At 38.2% G+C, this 25,767-nt stretch overlaps 1 protein-coding gene across 1 annotated transcript in view; it reads right to left on the reverse strand.

Moving 5' to 3' along the window:
• Positions 1 to 6,102: 6,102 nt before the first annotated feature.
• Positions 6,103 to 25,767, reverse strand: part of LOC104617391 (molybdenum cofactor sulfurase-like) — a gene marked incomplete at its 3' end in the record, with an annotated part of 104,114 nt that continues 84,449 nt past the window's right edge. The window contains exon 7 of the mRNA XM_010282703.1: positions 6,103 to 6,179. Coding sequence (XP_010281005.1) covers positions 6,103 to 6,179 — 77 coding nt within the window. The remainder of the gene's footprint in view (positions 6,180 to 25,767) is intronic.

A 25,767-nucleotide genomic window follows, 5' to 3' on the forward strand; every position in this document is an offset into this window, starting at 1 on the left:
TCCACAGTTTAAGTCAGGGAGAAATAGGATTCACATACAATGCAATAAAAGAAAACCCAACTGATTGCTTAGTCATGTTTTGCAATACTCCAAAAACAGTCAATCTTTTTGATTAGGAACACAATGGCTTATTACGAACTAAATAAACAGAGTAGATACAGAAATAGATTAATCACTGCAGTTTATTAAATGTTCTCCCATCTTGCTTTTGTGGTTGTATACTACCATATACCTCTCCTGATTTCAGTGATAGGGAGAGTGCAGGCCCAGGATTTTATCATTCCTGTTAGATCACCACCCACTATCTTGAAGAAACTGAACAACTAACACATGGACAAACCCTACTCTTATCAGCTTGTTAACAACTCTGATTTATAGCTACCTCAGCTCAGTGGGGATGTTCACATTCTCATGTTACCAAGGGTTGAGAAAAAAAGAATAGCAGAGACAGAAAATGGACAAGAATGTGCAACTAATGACCGTATTCCTGCCTTAAAGCCTGTATTTGGGAGTGACCAGTGTGGAAGTGCACTTTGCTGCTCCTCAGGATCCAGAACAACAGTTCTTTTAAATTCACTGGTTGTTCAGCATTTCTGCTGGCTTTAGTAAGACAACTGAGGATACTAACATGTTTAGCAGCTGTTATATTCCCTGTGCAAATGCTGTTCTTCCTATTTCTTTGCCATGCTTGGTTGTTTTTGGTTTTGTTTTGTTTTTTTGTAATGATTTAACCAACAGTTAGATGAAGGTGTACAAATCATACCAAAAAACAAAGTGCATACTATGGTCTTAATTATTGCAGGTTCCAATATCTTCAGAAGTAATTCCTGATCTACAACATGGAAGTGTAACTAGTAGGACACCCAATACTTGTCACTAATCTCTACTTCATCTAGGGACTAAACTAGGCGTATAAAGAAGGATGGAAGAGGAAAGGCAGGGACAGGCAACACTAACTGGCATACAAGAGACTCTTCTGCTGCCAACAGGGTGGGGTTAAGGCTTCCTCGGTGAGAGAAACAAGATCAGTGACTCCAGCATTCTTTCATGTGGAAACACACAAAGCCCCCCAAAACAAAACTGCCTCAAGCTTCTCCTTGTAGTCTTTAGCATTTGAGACCTGCAGTGTACACAGTGCTGCCGAAGGAGAAGTTCTCAGTAACTGCAGACCTCAAGAGCTCAGTTATCACTGGATGAGTGAGAAGCCTGTCTGTGTTGGATACTGATGCTCCCTGCTACTTCTTGCCTTGGCAAGCCAAAGCCAATGCAAGAGCATCTTGTGGTGAGCCCCCAGCTATTAGCTTCCCCAGCTTCCTCTTCCCAGGAGTCTCCCAAGCACGAAAAGACTCTGCAGCAAACCTCTCCCCTGTAATAACACTGGATGCCATCAAATGCCTTCACTGCAGAAGTCTTGCAAACTCTTTTGTCTGAACACAGAACAATTACCTCTTGCCAAGAGTATATTTTCTGTCAGCTGTGCTGCACTTTCTCTTCATCAGCTCAGCTTATAATAAAGACATTTTCCCCTTCTATTAGTTCCTAAGAAGCGTATTTTTCTCTCTAGAGGTATTATGCAAAGCCACCCAAAACATTTATGTGCTGTACTACCTCTTCCTGTGTTATCTGTACAGGTCTGTACAGGTCTGAGGAATGACTCTGACATTTCCTAGGCCTCATCACAGATTAGGCAGCTTGTGAATGCAATTCACATCAATATTAGCAAATGCATATTAAAACCCCCCAAAACATAAAAGCAGTTTTTATTTCCAGAAAGAAACCTTATATACAGATTAAAGTCTGCAAATGCAGCCCTGGCAGGATTTCTTCTGGCAAGTCACTTTTTCAAAGCTTCTCAATTCATGCTCTAGCTGTTCTGCTCTGCTTTCAATGGTACAAATGATGTCTAGTTTGCATTAGTCAAGCCACAAAAGAAAGCTAGTAAACCCAGCAAGAACTGTTAGCAGTGAATAAATAACTTACTTTCTAGTTTGTTCTCTAAACCTGTCTTGGGTTCTGTCTTGGGACAGAAATTTAAAAACAGAAACAGTCACCTTGCTACCCATGAAACGAGAGGAGAGGTTTTTATCTTTTGACATACCAGTAGTGTCATTATCTGGGAATCAGAATACCTTTGGATTTTAAGCTCTTATGCATACCCGTCACATTTAGAAGTCAAACTTTTCTTTCTGGTGCCAGAATTTAAAATGCCCTCTCTTCAGTGTATCCATATTTTCATATTTAGAGTGTGGACGGAGCATCATCTCCCTACTGTCAACTCATCAAACATTTTTTCATAGAAAAAAACCCAACAATACGTAACTCTCAAGTACAGTTAGAGAAGGTGTTAATCATGAGTAGTGAGGTGAGGAGGAACAGCACAAATTGCCCAGGTTTTTTTTACATTAAAGTTCATCTTGTGGCAAATAGTTGGCATGGAGAAAGTAAACATTTCATCAGTGATTCATTCTCTCTCTTAAACCCAAGGAATAATATCACCCTGAAATGGAAGAATTTAATAAATACACATCCACTTCCAACACACCTATATGACAAGCCAGAACACAAGTACTAATGTCATCTTTAATCTTACGATTTTTAAAAGAAAGGCCCAAAATCCATTAAAATTATGAATGAAAGCAACAGCAAGGATGAAAGCAATAAAATTCACAAGCACCACACCCACAGTCCAAGTTTAGGTAACATGCCCAGACAACAGCAGGATGCAGTCACAAACTCCACACAGGAGAAGAAATCACAGTAATCCCTGCTAATCTGACTGAGGAGAAAATTCTTTTCTGGCCCTAAACTGGGTAACTTCCGTAACCCTAAGTATCTAAACACAACATGCATAAGAATCTGTGCAGTACCACTAAACTGCTGCCCAACATCTCATCACTGGCTGCAACCAGTCTTTGATGTGCCAGAGTATGGTAAAAATTATAAAATGGCAAAACACAACTCAAAAGTCCAAAAGACCAAATTAAAAATCAAAGTTAGCCTCACCATTTAGCATCCTGCACCGTATTTTGCTTTGGCTGTTGTGTGGTATAATTGCCTTTATGAAAGTCAACACAACCTTTACTCTCCAACAACCATTCATGCATCCAGTGAATTTAAAAGGGACTTCCAATTCATCATCCTTAGAAGACTAAATCTGCATCTTAAAATGTCTTCCAATACATACTATATTTTCTTGTGAAGAGAATTAATGAACAGATATTATAATTAAAGTATGCCTTCTAACACAATTGCAAATTATGTACCTTAGTATAATTTGTGAAACTGATAAAAATTTACTAATAAATATATATACCAGGTAAAGCTTAAGTTTAAAAATCATAAAGACACAAGACTTCTGAAAATGGTTTACATACACAAACACATCATGATGAAACTGTGGCATGAAATATGTCTTGTTGTTAAATGGAAGCTGAGATAGGTCAAGAATTTAGTCAGATGGTATCAGACTCAGAAACAGATCTCTGTTTTTCACAACACTGAAACTCTGAATTACCTCCCATTAGCGATCTCCTTCTCTATCTTCAATAATTACTCTGGTACAATCCAGCTACACTACATCCCAAAAGAACTTCAGCAGTTTTTTTATTACACAGAAGGACACAATTCATAACAAACAATACTTTGTTTATTTTGCTTGTTTCTACTCCAGGCCATTTCCAACCCAGAATGAGAATCATTATTTGTGTTGGGGAAGTGCAAAGCAAGTATTCCAGGAGCTACAGCAAAGTAAGATTCAGAGATAGTTCACATCTGACTGCATTTTGCCACTGAACAATTTGCCTCTGACAATTGAAGCAGAAGAAATATGCATAAAGTGGCTTAAAACAAATCTGTAGTCCTTCTGGATTACAAAGTGTTTCTACAGCATGCAACAGCTTTGTTGTTGTATACACACAAATTACAATACTCTTTGTTCAAAAGGAACAGTGGACCTTTGACAGAAATTAAATAACCTGCAAAACTCCAATATTCTCAATGATGTACAGGGGGAAAAAGGATGGTGAGGGGAAAATGGCAATTGCAAAGCACTGAATCTCTTGTTGTATCGATCATGCCAGAAACAGATATATTCAGTATATAGAAATTGAAGAGCTAAACATTTGGAAGGGCAACCATACAGCTCCAGACAACATGTACCACTTTGCAGGCTGTGGTGCTACACTTCAGGCCCCCAGGCAGCCTCGCTCTCACAGCCAACACAGAAGGGCCACCAGAAACATTGACAGGGCTGAGGAAGCTGGAGCACTGTCAGTGTCTCTCTGGACTTGGGTCTCTTTTACATCATGATGCATTTTATCCCTTTATATAGGAAATCAGAGTGCACTGAAGAAGGGAGGTTCAGACATTACATATTATCTGTGCACATACATGAGTATGAAATACATATTTCAGGAACATGTTTTGTTAACCCAGCACACTCCACATATGGAAACATGCCCTGGTGCAAGCCTCCTGCACAGCCAGTGCTGCAAGCTTCCCTGGCTAGGTGTCACCTCCTGCACCTTCCAGGAGAATCACTGACCCATGGCAGCAATCACAGAGAGGTTGTACATTTGGGGTACTCTATCAACATATAACAAGGCACATAAGCAACACCCTTCACATAGAGCTTCTGTCTTGAATATGAGCTCAAAATTTTATTTGGGACTTCAGCGTCAGCTTCATGTTAAGGGCTTCAAAGACACTCAAACAATGGGAGCCACTGAAAAGATCTTCAAAGTCATGAGACTCTCTAGAAAGCTAGAAAGCCTGCACCGGCCTCTTATCCCAGGCTACCTGCCTTTTGCTTGGGGAGATGAAGTCATGGTATTAAAAGTGTCATGGAAATGATCTTCCCACAGGGAAGTCCACTGCGAAGAGACCTTTGCCAGGTTTGCACTAGCTTCCCAAAGTTAGTGTGACTGGAGAATTTCAAGTCCATAAACCACAGGCAAAATCAAGATGGCAGGTTGTGAACTTGTTTATGAATCTGCACGTAGCCACAGACACCGTCTACTTCATGAATATGCCCTAAGCAGTAACTGGAAAGATCTGTCTTCCACTCTTCACAGCTCAGTATGCCCCAGCCTGCATTATAATGTCCTCTGCCTGGAGGGAGGCATTAGCCTTCAGTAGTTAAAGAATCTAATTTAGGTTTGACCTCCTGAGGTCATCCAGTTCAACCTCCAGCTCAAACCAGTGGTAACTTTAAAGCTAGATCAGATTGTTCAGGGACAAGTCCAGTCAAGTTCTGAACATCTCCAAGGATGGAGATCAGACAGTCTCTCTGGGCACTTGCTCCAGTGTTTGATTACCCTCATCCTGCAAAAATTCTTTCTTTATGCCCAGTCAGAATTTCCCTTGTTGCAGCCTGTGACTGTTGTCTCTTCTCCTTTCACTTTGCACCTCGAGAGGCAGGAACTGTACTCTAAGTTCACAACCATGTGCTTTTCTGGGAAGTTCCATAAGACTTGCAGTGCTAAGTTACATCAAATAAAGAACAAAATGAGACAAAAACCCCAACATCATGCTGCTTTCCACTCAAGTGTGTCAAAGTACAGACAAATAAACTGCTGTGAAAAGTCATAATCTGGAAAGTTCACTGTTTGATGATCACTGTCCACACAGGTATTTAACACAAAAAGCTTTAGGGTGTATCCTAAACTCTCTTTTTTGGTTCCTTTCTTAATCTGTATTACCAAATGGCTTTTCTGCACCAGGTCAAGTTGCCTGGTCCTCATGCACAGCAGAACTCTTACTGCACGAAGTCTCAATAGGATGTAGCTCAGCTACTTTCTACTATTATTTTCCTGTTGCATTTTTGTGAGTGAGAGGCAGACTAGATGTGCACAATGTACTCAAGCCTTGTGTGTCTATTTGTGGAGTCTGCATATTTTGGTTTTTCCAAACCAGGCTGGAATAATCCATTACACAGGGCTTGGATAAACCAGTTACACTGAAGTCTGATCTTCACATTGACAAACATGGGTAATAAATCTAGAAAGAAAAATCAGGCTACAGCCATAGGAAATGTGATCAGACTTGTGCCCTGAGTATAAATCTGGAACTTCACTCTTCAGCATTATAGTTATATTAACTGACCTGTGAGTTTTTCCAGAACATCAAATCCATGTTTCAGAGCAATGATATCAAGAAAAGAGACTGTGCCATCTTCAAACCTAAAGAACAGAACAAATAAGCACAGTAAACAAATCATGCAGCTACGGTATAGACTTTAAATCTATTTTGAGAGTTATTAATTTATATTCAGTGACTCTAACTCGCATAGTGGGAAGTCTTCCCTTTGGGATTTTTATTCCAGTTTCGTAGTGTCCTATGAAGCAAAAATATATTCTTCAAAGGTATAGAGGCTCATATGAACAGCTTGCACAGAGAAAGTTCTATTTTCCCCTGTGCGGGCTACTTGTGGGTTGTGGATTTTTCAAGTAATGGGTAACAGTTGTGTCTTATGAACTAATGTCACTAGGTCCTAAGTTACCTTCTGACAATGTCAGAAGATGTCCGGAATAGGTGAAGAAACAGGTGGAGACTGTGTTTTCCCCTCCGTTGCCACTGCAATGTGATTACTTCTAATACAGTTGAGTTAGAAGGCAAGAGACCTTTCTTACCTGAAGCAAAGAGGAAGAACACTAACAAGCCTCCCTCCATGTGCTCTTCCTGGCAATTAAAAATAACTGACCTATAACAAGAGCTCTATACAAGGCTGGGGGAAAACGTACATCCCCTACCAACACCTTTTAATGGAAACAAACACAAACAAACAAACACAAACACAGATTTGATGAACTACTGCAGTCATTCCAACAGTTCAGAAGGATAAGGTGCAGCTCCAAGATGGGGATGTATTCATGAAGTGATGTCCAAGAGGATTTCAAGGGGGCAGATGGGACATCATATCAAGCATCAAAATATGTTTTATTTAGGTTTTGTGTGCACCGCAGTCCACAAGAAGTTTTAAGGAGTCATTATTCAGCTTGCTTCACCAAAAAAGGGAACACAGAAAAATGCGGACAACCGACGCAAATCAGAACTGTACAGAACTTGCTACCATGTAAGGCTGAACCTGGGGTGACAGCAAGTCTCTAAGAAGGATGGAGGTATCATCTCCAAAAGTGTAACACTTAATGCTGGAAATGAGCCCACCAGCAACAACCACTAATCTCATGGTTCAAGTTGAAAATTAAACTCTGACCATGAGGATGAGACCTTCCCAGTAACCTGGTGTTTCTTGAATTTTTCTCAGAAAGAGCTGGTGATGACCACATTGAAAAATGACTGGACAACACAGAGCACAACAGAGGCACTCTTGGGCAAAAATACTTTACATGCACACATAATAGGCAAGAAAAAAGGGTTGGTCTTTTCTTTTTTATGGATCTATTATTTTTCATAATGCATGTAAAAAGCTTTTGGTGACACAATTAAATACGTATTGTGAAGAGGCTTAAAGGTTAAAAATGGTCAAATGCTTTTTCTTTAATAAACTAAACCTCTATAGAATAGTAAAATAGCTCTCACTTCTATCATGATTTTTCTTATCTTCTATTTAATTTTTCTATAGTTATCAAATAATTTAAACACTGCAAGTGACACTGCCAGGTGAAGGACATTTAAAGCTTCCAAAAATACTCAGTATAATTCCATACAAAAGAATAATGCAAGAATATTGTGTATATATGGTAATACGTTCATCTGGATGAAAGAAGAGAGATAGAAGCAGCAAATAGTCATAAACCAAGTGGTAAGAGAAAAGTGGTGGACTGCTACAGGGCTGAACAGTCCAAAAGAGACCACTCATGCTCACATAATTCAATACAAAATAGGTCAAAGAATCCTTTTTAGGAATTTCTGAATCTTGCCTAGTAATAGTTAATAGCAATGTCTATTGCTCCTGAACTTCAGCGAAGAAACCTCACAGGCTGTCAGTGATGAAATTTAAAATGGCCACTCATGATTTGAAAGAGACCTAACACCAGGAATATTTTCACAGACACCTGTGGACCAGTACCTGAGGGAAGCAATACCCTATCCAAAAAGGCAGAAAAAATGGGGGAGGAGGAAGAAGAGATAAGGCAGAGGCTAACAGCGGTTTTAGAATTAAATGCAGAAAAACGTTAAAAATTTGCACTGGCTGCAGGAAATGTCACAGTGGTCCCATACAGCTGCCAAGGAGAGATTACAGAAATGATCCGTGAGGGTGAATTGACCTGCCCTGCTCAGTTACTGGCAATGGCTAGCAAAACAAGTAAAACTCTAAAGACCAGAGCAGAGACACTGGCACTGAGCCCATCAAGAAGACTGCACAACCCTCAACAACCTTATTATCATTATCAGAACAGAAAAGCACTTGAAAGGGCAACAAAGGTGCCGGCCTAGATCTTCAAACGCCTCCCAATCTTACCTATAGTAAAAAGAGAAATGAAATTTGGATTTCTATTCATTAGATGTGTTATTAACTAAGCAGACAACTGCAGCACAACCATTGCTAAGTAGTAGAACGGATGCATGAGCCATGTTACTATTCTAAGATCTTAAAGATTTTCATGGAAATATTATAGAGCTCAGGAACCTCCTTCTGTTCAGAAAAAAAGAAAGGAAACACAATTGTGGGGCTTTGATCAAACATTATGCTCCAGAACACCACAATCATTGTGGCAGTATATGCATCCTGCGTTGTTTTGTCAGACCTACGTTATTTATTCTTTCTGAATCATAAAAAAATTGCCTGCTGGGAGCTCCACTGCAGGAACTAGAAGCCAGAAAAGAATTAAAAACAAGGTTAAAAATATTTGCTTAAAGATATGGGCAAGTACAATTTTTTACAATTTAGATATGGACTATATTGCAACATTCCTCTCGTATTTTGTATGTTCATATGGCCCCCTCTGCTTCTTTATTACCAGCTTTCTGATAAAGAAAGCATTAATATTTCGTTATTCCTATAATATGTACAGTTACACTACCTCCAGTGCACTTGACTCTCACGTATATTCTTCAGATTTATTGAACAACTGATGTGCAATTTCACGTAAAGCTGTCATCTCCCCCATATTTCCAGCTATTGAATTGATCATTTCACTTTATTCCCAGAAAAATTTACAGGAATCATCTATAAATTCTGATATTTAGCAAATCTATAAATTGTGATATTTTGCAAACTAAGACTTAAGTGCTATAGCAATTTTACTTAGTAGCATGGCAACACATGATGCTTATGAAGGGTAGCTATTCCCCTTTTCGGACACAGAGAACTCTTTATGTATTTAGGATTGACAGCAAACATTCTCCTTGCATTGCAAAACATTGACTTCAATGATTACTTTTCTGTTTGATGCAATTGACACTTCAAATAAATTGTTTCCCCACTCAATGGTAGTTCCAGTGTTAGAATAATCAGTTTAGGATGAAGTTCATTTGAATGCTGGTCTAGAAGCCACTTCCTGAAGTAATAAAGGTTTTGCAGCTGATGATGTATAAAGGATACTTACAAAGCCTAATACTGCAGAATACTAACTCAAGAAACAACAAGCTTATCTCTCATTTCTAGTTCTTATTATAATTGATCCCACTTAATCACATCTGGGACAAGCTCAATTGCTTAGCTGATTGTGTTTGTGAAAAGCTGATAGCATTTCACATCAACCTGCTACCTGGCAAACTGGTAAAACAGCTCATGGCATAACAAAAAACAGAGCAGCCTGCCTAAATCTATCAAGGAATTATGAAGCTGATGAGCTGTTCTTCTTTTCCAAGTCACACAAGACCTCTCTTTCTAGAAGCAGCAATTTTTCCTTTGAGTTACGAGAGAAAACTACTGCTTGCAGAGAGAGGTCCCACCTTCGGGATCTTTGAAGGATGGAGATAAGCTAGTCTTTCTTTGAATCTGTGTTCAATTGGTTGTTGTGACACTTCTCTGTTAGGCTTCTGCATACAAATGTTATTTGCTAAAGCAAATCCCACACTTCAGGGCAACTGAAGCAAGGAAGGAAACTGTGACATCTTGGGCAGTTTGAATTCATCCTCTCCTTAGCCACGTCACCCTTACATGGAAATATGATGACAAGAGTCAGGGCCTGGACAGATGTGATTGGAAATAAAGTGCTTAAGGGCTAAATAAACAACTCATGTTTAAAGAGAGGATTTAGGAATAAAACTTGGTGGAAGACAAAAATATTACCCTGGAGTTGGACACCACTGACTTAAGTCAGGAGTCCAAAAGGGCCCTCAAGACCAGTCAGACAATGCTGAGGTGGTGCAATATCTTGCATAACGTAAGCTATTTAGTGTATGGAAAGTATACAAGGCATGGCTTTTAGGTCTTTTGGGTGGGAGCACCTGCCTCTGGATTCTGGGAAGGCTGACTTGCTTAACAGACAAGATGATGAGTGATTCAGCTGGTTTTTTTTCAATTCATTTGCCCAGACAAAGTATACGCAGACACAGAGCCACTGCACATGTACAATTTCTGTCCAGAACACAGCCCAGAGCGTTGAAACTTTGATAAAAATCCCATCAGAAGGTCAAAAATAATCCCGCTCATTTGAGTCAATGCAAAGTGCAATAAAGGAGCGCGGGGGGGAACATCACTGTCAGCCAGCTTCCACTCTCCTTTACACTGGGGTAATGACTCCGTTTAGGTCAAATAAGCAGAAGACATTCCTAAGTTTCTAAAGCAGGTAAAAGTGAAACCAAATCCACAGAGAAAGCATATTTCTTGAATAAGCTGCTTTGCTTTTCTTTTTTCTTTTTTAAAAACACTCCTCAAGAGTGGAGCTGCCCTTTGAAGTGAAATGTTACACGAGCTCCTTTCATCTTTTCAATTCATTTATTTTCATCTAATTAAAAGGTACAACAATACAGAGAGGTTCTTGGTATGCATTTAAAAGTAGTTCATTCAGCTCCTACTTTTCACCTCTTAGAGATATTCCATATCACCCCCACATGAAACAACTATCTTGGCAAATTTAGTTTTTACATTTTATACATTTTTGTTTATTCTATATTGATATTCACTGGAATTACAATAGCACCAAGGGTATGCAGTGTCAAGCTTATGGCTGTAGGAACAGACTGTTTTCATCCACATTCGTGTTACTAGGTTAGTAACTGCCACAGCTGATATTAGCAGGGGAACAGATCTTAATTGCTCTCACTGCTTTCCAACATCAAAACCCAAGATTTGCCAAAGAAGCTATATTTGTTTTGCTTTTCTGTAACTTAAAATACATAATTACCAGCCTATGAAACCTTTAGGGCCCTGTTCTGCACTTTAGTACATCTATCAGCTCCTCCTGAGACAAAGTTCTCTGGTACCTTTCCAGGGTGTTTGTGGCTCTCCAGAGGACACACTCCCCTTGGTCTGGCCACAGATGATGCTCTTCATTTTTAACAATTTGCCAGTGGTCCATATTAGTCACTTTCTTAACTGGGTGAAACTCACATAAATACCAACAACCGGATTTTAAGGCAGCATCATGCAAGATCAAGCATTTATCTATGGGCTTTTTGATCTTCTACTAGTAAAACCTTTGGAATAGGATCTGACCCCCAGACCATTAACCTCAGGTACACACTCCCTTTGGACTAAATGTCTTTGTCTCACATGGTGCATGCCACTGAAGTAAGTAAATAAAATTAGGAGATAGCCTGCTGTAACGGGTATGTATGCTATCATTAAAGTACACTTTCATAATAAGCCAACTTTGCTTAACTGCCTGCACAGGAGCATGCTACAGCAAGCCAAGAATTTAAATGCTAGAAGGGCAGTAATAAATTATAGACCTCTGAATAAGACACCTACTCTCACCACTTCAGCAACTCCTTTCTACCTCAGTTAGTGGCACACTAGATGTTCATGAGTGATGACTGTTTCTCACACAATAAAAGGAGCATGCTTATCCAATGCTCAAACAACTGCCACTTCTGGAGGTGAAAACTGAATGAATAAATCAGTTCATTTTTATTTCTCAAATGTCCCTGTGTATCTCTCCTTTATGTGCAATTTGGTGAGCTCCTAATTGGTAACTTTGCTGACTACCTATATCTAGAAAAATCTTACCCTTTTGCACTGAAAGATTAGCAATCCTTGAGTCTGTTACCCAAATCAGGATGAATGATGCATTCTGATTTTGCAGATTATCAGCAACTCAGCGCTCTGCCTTTCTGTAAAAATCACACTTCTGACAACTATGCATCACAATTACTTTCAGTTGTACATAATTTTTTAATAAAATTAGATTTCTCTTACTAATATCATTTTTACAACTAATAGTTTACAATATATTTAAAAAAATATTTATACAAAAGCTTTGCCCATAAGCATTTAAATAACACAACAACGAATAAGTTATATCTCAGGCATAACATACTCCCGCACCAACACCTCCATAGACCCTCCAAAGTCAAAGAATAAAAGTACTTTTTTTCCCCACCAGAAGAGCCATCGGTAAAAAAGAAAATCTGTACCGCATTTGTCACTGGCCAAAGTTTCCCTTCAAAGTTCACAAAATAGGCCAATATAATTTCTTTCCATTGACAGGACAGAGGGGGAGAAACAAAATAATTTTTCTCTTTAAAATTACATCACACAAAGGGATATTTCCTTGAGGTATATTAAATTTAAGTCTTCAGGAACATGAGGTCTGCTGGTTAACTGGCCTCAAAGAATAATATGTTCAACTATCAGCTAGTTAGCTTGTGATTTATACTCATTCATCTTAACTTGTAACTTACTAATGCCAACAAGAACTCCATTAAGGTGCAGTTCAGTGTGAGCAAGTGTATTACAAATGATTTCTGTGTCTGTCTGAGTATTTAACATTTGATATCCATTATTCTCCCATGACTAAATATCAACAATCCAAATGTTCACACCTCCGCTTCCCATGGGAAGGTAATATACAGATATAACCCCAAGTAATAGTTAAAATAAGCAATTTGCAATGTATTTGCATAAACTGTTCACTGATCAGTTATGAGTAATGAATCATTAATAAAACTTCAAAGCCCTTTCTTTCATTTTTTCCTTCGGAGGAAAGAAAGGATGAAAGACATTCGGGAGATAAACTTTTCATAGGCAATAATCTGACCAGCTGTAATCATTTGTCCATGTTCAGTATAAACAGATTTGTTTATTTCCTCATGAAGATTGAGATGCAATCTTTCATCCTTAAACAGGTGCATTTGGGGATAAAGAATAACTTTGTAATCAACTGCTAAAGACAAATCAATTTAAAATTTGGCAGACAAAAATGGCTCCATTTGAACATGAATTTATTCTTAAAAATACCACTGTCTAATCACATGTGCCAGTGAGGCAGACCCAGATCAATGGCCTTAGATAATGTTAGCAGTAACTTATCCTCAGATAATCGAGAAAAATCCCTATGATTGCTTTCCAATGGGTGGGCTCCATACTACAGAAAGGTCTGTGCCTCAAAGGAGGGGTTACTGTGATGCATAAGCCTTATTTCCACTGCAGATAAAAGTGAATGCAGCAACACTTCTCAGCACTTCATTTCCTCAGTTGAGGGTGTGAAAAGACTTCTCTGATCCCACCTCAAATGCTTCTTTCTCTAGCAATAAAAATTATTTTCAGACCTAATTTTCGGAGGCAATGTACACCCAAGATTAGCAGAATCCGTTGGGAGCTGTGAAGGAAAACAGGTTCTTCACTTTTAAGCCTATCATGTTAAACCATTCTGTGTTGAGCCACCATTTGGGGAAGATTTGCTCTTCCTTCATGCAACCTGAAAACTAACTTAAAGAATTTCAAATGTTGGTACTGTCAGTAAGATAGAGGCTCAAAATGTGCTCATGATAGTGATACCACAAAAAAGAAAAAGGAGGTAGGGGGTAAGGGTTCTCAGTAGAAATGAGTATTTTTTCTGGAAAGCAGGAAGTTAAAAAAAGTAAAAATAAATAGAGACCTTTCATCTTCCTCCACCACTGCCTATTCTATTAGTTTTCCCACTAAAAAGAAATACAGAGAAAGCTCCCATTTATACTTTTCTGATGCAGCTACAAAACAATCTAAGCCAAAACTCATAAGGACAGAAGTGCTTCTTTCAAATTTTGCCTTCAACGTGGCTCAGGACTGCACAGAATCTCCCCAGATGCCAAGTCTTGCTAAATTACAGTGAACCTTAAGATCCAGATCTTCTGCCACTGGAAACCAGGGAAGTGTTGAAGGCATCACTGGCAAGCTGGACTCAACCACACGGTAGCTGTCTTCATGGGAAACTGCATTTCTTAATGTCTTTCCACTCATCACTGACTCAGATGAAGCACAAGTAAGAAACAATTTTCCTTTTTATAAAGTGGAATGAGTATTAAGTGGATGTCAGAAGCCTTCATGCACGTGCTGAATATTTAATAGCTGTTAGCAAGAATATAATGTAATAAGTGTTCATGGTCTTTTACTTCTGATGCAAATGCGCACGTATGTGGAACTGCCCATAGTTGGTGGCATACAGCAATTACAAGTAGTAACAAGTAAGTACTAAGCAGCTAAATACAGTTTAATGTATGATATATGTACCAACAACTCCCTGTGTATCCAGAAAGGCTGGCAGCTTGATAGGACTAGCATTATTAAATTACTGCTATAAAACAACTTAGGTTCAGAATAAGGTCTGATTAGCTAGTTTGCATGTTGAGACCTTTGCGATAACAGTAAAATCATCAAAGCACAATGAGAAGAGGTAAGTACAAGGAAGACTTCAGCTAACAAAGCATTCCAAGGTATACATGCAACCATTTTAGGCTTAGGGGATGCAGCTAACTGAGACTTTCATGAGGAAAAAAACATATTCTTTCTGCCGCACTCTCATGCTTAAAAAGAAAAAAAAAATTACATAGCAAGATATGCTACACCAAACCAGGTGCATCCTGGCAATCAACCGTTTCACTGCAAAACCTGCCAAGCTATCTTTCCATTTTGGGACCTCAGAACTACTATAATATGCAGACCTCTTCCACTGTTTTTTCATTTTTCATCGTTGTAATGAGGCTTGCTAAGACTTCACACTACCCTGTGAGGTCAACTGGTAGCATCTCACTCATGAGACGAGGACAGGTGAGTTCAAGTAGGTGACTTTTCTTTCCAAGGACCTACTCTGATTTGCCAGGCTTGGTCTGGATATTTGGAATTACCAAATTTCCAGAAAATTGAACTCACAACAGTGATATTGAATTAGCAAGTATCCTAATTTCTCACCGTTTTAAGTAGTCTGGAGTTTATACTGCAGAAAAACAAGAATCCTTTCCATGCAATTGCCTCTCCTCTTCAACAGGAGGGCAGTGATGGAGACCCCAGGAATATCCTGTGCTCATGTTATAAACAAAGGTAGCTGCTTTAGCTTTCACAGGTGTCCTGGACCTTCATTGATAAGGTCAGTAACAAAAGGAAGTTCTGGACGCCTTCCAGTCATCCAAGTTCAGAAGAAAGGATCACTTCAAGTAACGATTCCTTCAAGGGACTCAGGAAAATTCTGTCATGTTGCCTGGCATTGCTGATGCTTGAAGTAGGGAGCACAGAGAGATAACTCCTATCCCTTGCTTTCCCTTGACAGAAAAGAGCATGAGACAGGTAGATGAGGAGATAGCAAGGTCAAGAAACAGCAGTGGGTTAGGAGTATGTGCATTAAGAGAGAAATAAAAAGTTTAATATTCATAGAAGCACTTGTTATGTAAGTAGTATCATCCCAGCTATCATCCAAATAGAAAACAGGATAACAAGTGGGTGAAAAAAGCAGAGACGTTTATAAGCTAAGACAATGTACGTGGGCTACAAAATGGAGGGATTAGAGGCTCTGTAGGCCACGACATTAGTATGTGGTAGAAAAATAATCACAAATAGAAAATGTGCTAAAGAAAACACAGAAATATAAGAGAGATGGTGGTGAAGAAAACAGACCTGTTTTGAATTGAAATCTCTTTGGTGAAATGTTCAAAACAAGCAGGTCTAGTTGCTGAGATTCTGCTATAGACTATGTAGCTATGCAGGAAAAAAAGATTTTGGGTAACAGCAGATACTTTTCTGTCACTCTCACAGAAATAAATAGTACCTTAAATTTCTTACAGGCAAAATCAAGATAACAGAAATGATTGAGTTCAATTATTCCTTAACATCAGAGCCAAAACCAAACAAAACCTGCTACAAATACAATAATTATCTGAAAAATGGCTCTTACAAACAGTTAAAATACACAATGGAAGACTTTGACTGATAGAAGCCCCGATCAGAGGGATTACAAGTTTACGTGGCACAGGTAGATAAGCAACCTTAAAAGAGGTTTTCAATATAATTGGGGAAAAATGAGATATTAATGAAATTACTTGGTCAGGAAAACTGAACTGAAGTCATCACATACTTAGATACAGAGGAGAGCTAAAAATAATTAAGCTCAGGTTCAAAAATGCATGGAATTTGCAGCCCCAAAAAAATGAAAAAAGAGAGAAAATGAACTTTTAGAGAAAGCCTCCAGCAATAACCTGCACTAAAAAAAACCTCCGAAAAGAGATTTTAGCACTGCTTATAAAAGTTGACATGAAATCAGAAAAAGTGCTGCTCAGCTAAGGAAGCTACTTTTGGAAAGACAGAAAGCACAGGGATAAAGTGAGAATTCCCAAGAGCCAAGCCTTGATAAAGCACATTAAACTGAACAGCAAACTATTCTTTATATAAAATCAAAGGAAAATAGAAAGAATATAAAATAATATAGATAATATAAAATAATACACATAATACATAATGAAATCAGAAATATGAATAAAAAGAAAGGGATAACTATTATTATTCAATAAGCAAAGAGCTGGAAGAGGATAAACGGCCTAAAAACTAAATGACTACTTGGCTTCAGATTTTAACAAGGACTCTGATGAAAAACATAGGTCAGGACAGGGTGACTCAAGGCTGAAAGTGTGTGGAAAGTGTGAAAATGGAAGTTATTGCAACTGGTGTGGAAACTCACTTCAAAGGTTTTAATGTACTTGAACACAGGCAGACAGACAAAGTACGTCCCAGAATAGTAAGAACTTGGCATGAAAAACTCCCAAGTCCAATAACACAGGCCAGTAAACAAATCTGTCAAATCAGGAATGGAAAACAGAAAACACAATATTTCTACTAAAGAAAGGAAACAGAGTGATCCAAGCAGCAACACATCTGTTAGCTTGACCTTGGTGTTATGTACGCCCTGAAAAAAAGTTCTGAATAAACGGACAATTAAATGAGTAAATAAAAGCACATTCAAATGCACCATGGATTGTGCAAATGGAAAATCAAGTCCAGCGAAGCTGCCCTTTTAAGAGCTCACTATTTTACTAGGGCAAGAAAATGCAGAACTAATTTATCTGGATTTCAGTAAAACATTAGCTCTATTGCCATATGAGAAGCTATTACAGAATAACGATTATTGAAGAGTGCTACAGTAGGCTAAGAAATTGTGCTGAAAGGGGAACTTTTAAGCTGGGAAAAGGTTACCTGTTTAGTTCCTCAAACACTGGTTTTGGGACAAGTGTCTCTTTTAGTAGTTTCAGTAATGCTCCTGGCATAAAAGGTAGGAATGTGAAGATACAACAGGCTGCTGAAATGAAATCTGGAGACTGTCAATGTAGAAGATGGGGCTGTATATTGTGTACAGTAAGAAACAGATAAAGTTGTAAACCCTAAAAACAGAAGCAAGATGAAATATATCATATGCTATAATGTATGGTAAGTACATCATCATGCATAAACTTTATCATGCAGTTAGGGATTCTTGACATTAACTTCTGCCATGAACTGGAAGAGTGTCATCTGAAACATCAGATTTATTAGTTGGTCAGATCAGTTATCAGCCATCAGCATGACAGACAAGAAAACATGCTAGGACTTACAGATAGAAAAATATTAACACTATTAATAAAGGTCTGATAAGATTTTCTGTGGCATACTGTGTATGATAATCAGAGAAAAGAAAAGCCCATCTTATAAAAGTGTTCAGTTCACTTAGTATGGAAATTCAAAGCTACGTAGTATTGCTCTTGGTAGTTCTAGAGATGGAAGAGGTGGGTAATAACCAGGGAGGAAAATGAGCTGTTTAAGCTACAGGACAAAATGCAGATAAATGACCAAACTGACCACAAGATAATACAGACTGCAGATCAGAAGTCTTGTGTCCATCCGAGACATAAAATTATAGAACATTTTTCCAATGGGAGTAGCAGGAACAAATCAAAACCAACAAACATGCCCTCACTTCCCTGCCAAAGGTCTCCCCCTCATTCTGCACACTGGCTCAATATAAAGAAGGGACTACATTGTATGGGTGTCTTTGACAGCAAATGGGTTGATTATATGACCCAGAGGTTTTTGTCCCTCTTAAGCATCCAATAAATGGAAATGCTGAAATAGCAACACCTCTCACTTCAGGAAACTGCATATAAAAATTACATAAATACAGAAGTTTGTAACTTTGGGAGCCTCTAAAAACCTTGGAGTCATCCCTCTTGATTTTCCTCTGACCAAGTCTCTTTCATTTCACATGCAGTTAAGGTGGCACTGTCTTGCACAACATCAGTTGTATAAAGAGACTACTGAGACAAGGGCAAAAGAAATGCACTTACTGAATAGCTTTTTTCTTATAAATTTGCATGCATGCTCTACCAGCCTGACAGTATAGCATTTTGACTAGTTCCATGTGCTTCCAGTAAGGAGGGTCTCTGGTGATGGTGGTGAGGAACAAAAAGATAATTTTATTTAGTGAATTGTCACGGAAGTAAAAGGTGATCTTGACAGCTGTGTGATTTTATAAAATGATGTTAACACAGTAAAAATGAAAATACCCACCTCCATGAATGATTTTTTCATGTAAAAGTACATAAATTCTCTCTGCCTCAATCATACCAGACATAAAAGAATCATCAAGAAAGGAAAATTGTACTGTAACATAGTAATACAAAATACTAATTTGAAAAAATCAACATGCACCAATGCAGTAAGTCATCTATTCTCTCTTACCAATAAAAGTACTTTCAAAATTTAGCTCTTAATGAGTGTATAATCCTCCTGGTTGGAAATATATTGAGTCTTTATATATGCTACAGAGAACATAACAGTAAGTATGAGACAAAATGACTGCATTCAAGTTTCACAGCATTGCATCCTCCACCACAGAAAAATAGGTATGTTGTCTACAAAAAGCCCACCAGGGTAGAGTTTCTCACAGTTTACCAACTGAAGACTAACAAGGGCTAAAATGAAAATACTTGCTCTTCTACTACTTCGTTGTTTCAGGTACAGTATATAGATATTTTAGGGACATGCAGCCAGGTAACTGAGGTTTGTAAAATAATAGACAGTGAAGATGTCTGGTATGAGCAGAAATATCCAATGAAAGAACCAGCTGAGGCTGCTCCAGATATAATACTGTCTCTGTAGATTTGCTAACCACTGGAGAGAAGTAAATACAGCAGAAAGCAGGTAGCGCTGCATTCAAGGAATGCGTAATAATATATACAGAGGAAAGTGTAATCGCACTTGAAAGTATGTTTAGCGCTATACAAGTGATGAAGTACTTTGCAAAAACAGAGTCTTAGAAAAATAGAAAACAAAACAAAAATAAAATTCACATTCATTGAGTTGACATAGGCTCTGATACAGCTGAAAGGGTGCTGCGGGGTTGTATCACAGGGAGATGGCAAGCAGCACACAGCATTGCTGCCCACAGCTTGGCTGTCAGACTCTCGAATTTCCCAGTACAAAGGAAAATAGTTTGCATTAACAGGCTGGGAGCTCCCTGACAGCAGAAAGTTCCCCAGTGGAAAACAAATATGTATTTGGAGGGAAAAGGTACATGGAGTTGCCATTCACAAATACTATATACAGTTTTTAGGGAAATACAGAAAGCATAACAGTATGAAGCTTAAAATACCACCCATCCAGTATTTTGGTGGTCAGAGGAATCCACGATTTTAAATTTAGTTCAACACTAGTCTACTATGTCAGAGAGGTGAAACCTGGGATTTCATCCAGAAGTCTCACATGCCATCTTAAAATGACACAACCAGTAGGTCACTGCAAAGTTTTGCATTTGAAATAATTATTCACATAATGAATTCCAAATATATTTCTGATATTTTAATCTCTTAATATGCCTAGAAAACCCCATATAAAACCTAGTAAAACTTGTCAGGCCATTCAGTATTTTGATATATCAGCTATGCTTTTGGAAGACTTCTTTCCTCCACCCTCCCTTCCCTGTATATGTTAATGTTTGCTTTACGGGATATAATTACTGAAAAAAATCCAGCTGAGATTAGATTTCAGTTATAATTAATGATGAATGTGTCAAAGTATTATGATGTTGTTTATCACACTGCTTGCAATGTAATTTAGTGCAATAATACTAAGACTTACTATGTGACAGTTATTTAGCATTTAAGTCTTCTTAAGATGCTCTGCAGAGTATCCTGAATGTTAACTATGGGAAGATTATTTTATACAAAAGCAGCTTCAGGCAAAATGTAGCGACAAGTTGCAAGAGCCCAGCAAAAGCTCTTAAATCTAATGTCATCTACAAGCTGAAATACAATAATTAAATAATCTAGACATGTTGTAAAGCTAATGAGAAATCCAAAGGATAAAATTAAAAATTGACATTAATAGGGCAGTTTAACCATTGAGGAAAAAAACAGTCTTTGTTTTTTCTGATACAATTTCTGAAAAGATATTTTCCTTTTAAATGTGTACATACACACAAAAGATTGAAACCTAAGATCCTGAGGTGGGGAAAATAAGTAATAACTTTGGATGCCACAGACAGACAGCTCAGGGTATTTTAAGGTAAGTCTTAGCTGTCCTGGCCTAGGTCTTTTTTCTCTTTGTAGCCACTAAATTAACTTTGTTTTCATCTCAGACTTAGTTCTAAAGAATTTTCTATTCTCAGGGGGTTCCCACTGAGTATTCACTTTGCATGCTTGTGAATCTTGTCGCTGGCCTTAGGCCTTCTTCTGAAATGATGAGCAAGTTTGCCCTGAGGAGCTGTGCCGCAGCACAGCACAGAGCTGCTCTCAGCGACCTCAGACCTGCAAGGAAAGCAATAGTTTTACATGCGTTACCTGTGACAACTAAATGAAGATAATTGATTGCTGCTTCTTTACCATGAAAATACCAGGCATGGAGGGAAACAACAAAGAATATGTTCATTAATTTTGTAGTTAGTGTGGTTAAAACGAAGAAGTTTTAATGCTCAGTCTAAGTCTAGATGCAAGATCTAGTTTAAAAGAAATTGTACAAGCATATAGAAAATTGGTTCATTTTGGGATGTTTTCAAGTTGTGATACGCTGTGCATTAAATATAACTCATATTTAAAGTTCAAACTTCACAATGGAATTTGTTTATTTTGCTGCAATTTCTCACTCTGCCATAGCATTCTGTGCACATATGACATGACAATTTAATAACGGTGTTGTAATTCCATCCTCCTAAACTCAAATATACTTCAGGGACATGATTCTAGCCTCTGACTAAAAAGCGCAGTTCTCCACAAGTTCTTCTGAAAACAAACCAAATACCAGAAGTGCTTACAGCTCAAATGAGACATAAAATACACATAATCTTTCATTGAGTTCTGCCATTCTTGTAGAAGCAATTCTAGAACATCGTTACTTTAGTATAAACCTATAAATAACTATTACTAACATCTTGCTGCTATGTCTGAACTGCAAAAAATCCTATCTGCAATTCCTTTTCAGTTGTAACCTATTAAAATAACTGATCATCTGTGTTTTCATAACAAGCATAGTCTCTAGATTTTAGGGTGTCTAGCAAACTAGCTCTTTTTAGAGTATTTTGTGTCTAATATTGTATAGTTTTTGGAGAAGGGATATACCTGATAATACACTGTCAAGAACATTTTGCATAATGCATTTTTGCATTTACTAAAGTTTTTAAAGCTACATTTGTTATTGGAATTTAGTTCTGCATATACCATACTTAATAGAACTTGACTAATGTTTTTGTTCAATTAGCTATCATATCATCTATTAAAATTCTGGTGTTCAAACTCACTGGAGCCATTTCAAAGGCTCCTTTGAGAAAAACAGAATACATTAGTGAGGTAAGTGGAAGATTTTCGAGAGCTACAACATCTGATACCGGCACATCCATCACCACAAAAAGCTTGGAAAATTTTAAGCGATGCAAAAAGAATCAGCATTTTTTACCACCTTCTGTCACCGTAATAACAAATGCAAATTATGGAATGGACTGAAGATAATATTGATTATCCACAGAGATGGATATTGATTAGCCAGAGTGATCCTGGTAAATCTGACTCTCAAGAAGCATATGGCCCCAGGCCTGGAGCGTCTGGCTATTAACTCAAAGGTGAGCCCCAGAGCTTTTGAATTGTTCTAATCACAGCCCTGCTAGCAGCAGCAAGCTCTATAGGCAAATTTATCAGGGACTGTAATTAGAATTTGTGACTCTCTCCCACCTCCTTCCTACGCTAGTAGGTAGGTGTCACCAAGTAGAGTGTTGGTGCAGGTAGGCTGAGAAAGAGCACCGTGCTGCTTGTTTCTGCTTATAGCATCCACATCCACAGAGGGAGATGGTGCCTGACGGTCTTTCTGGAGAGACTGGCAGGGATACACAATGACTGCTCCCACCATGGGACGTCCCTATGGAGTACTGGTGACTATATGCGAATTCTCTGTCCTTTAGAACTTGTGCTTTCCCTTCGTCTCAACAGCTGCCAAGCAACCTGCTATGTTGCCTTTGCTTGCACTTTTTTCCTCAAAAAGGTTGAAGCTACTATTTCTAATAAAAAAAAAAATAAGCTTTTCATTAATATTAAGGGAGTCATCTTGACTTCCTTTCCTGTTTTTGGGCAGATATGTGGCATTTGGTTCAGTTTATGACCAAGCTAAATCTCTGCAAATCATTTGTGTGAAGAAATGTTTCAAATTTCTTTCCTATATACCTGTGAGATACACGTCCTCAATGTTTATCCTGATTAAACTGGACACTTTCCAAACAATTGCTCACAAGCACCTGCTCAGGAACACATTCAATGATTCAACTCAGCCAGCTACCTTGCACCACTCTGCACAGTCGGTCAGCTCAATGCTGTTAACTACAGTTACCAGGTTATAAATTAATACCTTGCGTCCTACCATGGACATTCCCATAAAGAGATGATAATGATATACAAGCAATGTACATTAACCTAAATGCAACTGTAAGTTTATTATCTTCGTTTGCATATTTTCCTAACATATTCCTAATTATTTAAAACCAAATCTTAATGCAGCTCTGACTGACCTTTTTGCAGTGCCCACATACAGAAGATAAATACTGCTCTCCCGCTTTATGAAGGTGAACTAGAACTTAAAAAGAAAAGAGCTGCAGTTCCCATTTTGAGATATTATGGGTTCTGTTTTCAGGTGCTGGGAATAGCTACTGTTCTGCCAACTAAAGTGAGTGTTGGATTTCAGAGTTTAACACAGGCTGGGGAAACAAAATCTGCAGCCACTTGCAAAAACAGTGTTAAACAAAAAAAATACTTATCCTAAATTCAAACAAAAGCTTTATGGAACTTGAACAAGAAAGATGATCCAGATCTCTCAAATCCTAAGAATTTCCTTTAATCATAGGTTATTATTCCATTGTGGAGTCAAAGTGTTGTCCCAAATACCTGGTGTGCAGAGAGGCAAAAAACAATACCCCAGCTTCATTCCTTGCATACCTTCAACAGAAGTACACTAGTAGATTGCATACTGAATAAAGAACTACAAGTAATCAGTATTACGTACATCTAAGACACAAGGCTACTCAGAGAGACTGTCTAAAATCAGAATTTCATCTGGAATAGGACAAGAATTCCCTAACACAAGTAGAGAAAGAGAAATATTTAGTCTCAGAGTCTCTGAAAAGCCCAGCTAACATGACTGTTCAACATGCGAGGATTGCTTTAAAGTATCAAGGGACTATTTGAGGGCAACATAAAGAAAATACCAAATAAGATCTGTTATAAACAGCAATATTGCCATACAGACTGTGCTATATGTAGCCTCTCCTGGTCAGCAAAACTGTGTACCGTTTGAGAGGCATGTGACCAGATAACATCGTCTTGTGGAGTACTTCAGGTCAGAAGCAGCATCAATGGAGCACCACAGAGCATTTCTTAATTTGTAAGATACAAAATAAACAGCCCTTTCTTTTCTAGATCCCTTGTTCTCCTTTGCTCTTTATAAAGCGCTGATGAATCCTTACAAAGCAAGACAGTGTAGGTGCAGTTCTTGAGAATAGCAGGTACATACATACTTGCTCTAAGCAAACAAAGTAAACAAGCACGTCTTAGCTGTTCTACCTCCTGGGGTGTTTTGCTACAGACTGATTAGCCCACAGCTAATATTTATGCTAAATAAGTGCCAAGAATTTGCACTGCTCCCTCTTGGAGACACTGGGTCCTCACCCAATGTTCTGGAAGGCTTTGTGCTTCTCTGGGAAAGCATCTGCTGTGTTTAGCCAGTTTCTGGGTTAGGAAAAAAAATCCAGCAGCTATATATTCCAGCAGAGAAGGCTCCAGGGAGACCTTATTGCAGCCTTCCGGGACTTAAAGGGAGCTTATAAGAAAGATGGGGACAGATCTTTTATCAGGGCCTGTTACAATAGGACAAGGGGAAATGGTTTTAAACTAAAAGAGGGTAGATATAGACTAGATATGAGGAAGAAATTTTTCACAATGAGGGTGGTGAAACACTGGCACAGGTTGCCCAGAGAGGTGGTAGCTGCCCTATCCCTGGAAACCTTCCAGGTCAGGTTGGACGGGGCTCTGAGCAACCTGGTCTAGTTAAGATGTCCCTGCTCATTGCAGAGGGGTTGGACTAGATGGCCCTTAAAGGTCCCTTCCAACCCAAACTGTTCTGTCATTCTATGACCTCTCTTACTGTATAAATACAAATTATCTATGTTTGCGCAGGTATAGATAATTTATATTTAAGGAAGTAGCATTGTTACGAGCAAACAGTATCTCTAACCAAAGACAAACTCCATGTTAGAAAAAAAAGTCTTAATCTGAGAGGCTTGTTTTGAATTTGAACCAGCTAAACTACATTATTTTCCAGTGAGAAAACATGCTGATAAAACTTAATTTGAGCAAAATCTGTCATCAAGCACAGGAAAATCCATGTTTACTTCAAAACAGTCAGCTAAAAACTCATTCTTCAACAATTAACACATTGTGGCAAGAAAAGGTTAGAGATAAACGAAATTGCATATAGCATAATTATATATAATTGTACTGGTAATTATTTCTCTTAATTTGAGTCTTTATCAAATGGCTGAGGAAATACTTATAATGTAGTTGTTATGCACACTGGCACAATCGTAATTCACACTGCAAATACAGGGCATTCTCTAAAGCTTTTCTTAAGAGTCAAGTATAATCAGGGGATTGTAAAACAAAACCAGAAAAACAATGGAGTGAAAACAGAATAATGAGTCAACATTTCATTGGGATAATCTTACAAGGAAAATCATAAAAATGTAATTTATAAAAAAGTCTGCAAAACTGCCACTAGTTTTTAGTGTGAATGTCAACATTTTCTACCACTGCAGGATTTCTGCAAACAGGATTATTACTGATGCATCTCATATATGCCAAGAAGTTCTTATTCTCTCAGAATGCTGCTATACAGCAATGCTAAAAGGGAAAAGACAAACTTTGAACTTTTCAGTCACAAAGAAATTCTCATTT

The sequence above is a fragment of the Phaethon lepturus genome, unplaced genomic scaffold (genome assembly GCF_000687285.1).
Source record: "Phaethon lepturus isolate BGI_N335 unplaced genomic scaffold, ASM68728v1 scaffold2112, whole genome shotgun sequence".
Taxonomy (NCBI): Eukaryota; Metazoa; Chordata; class Aves; order Phaethontiformes; family Phaethontidae; genus Phaethon; species Phaethon lepturus.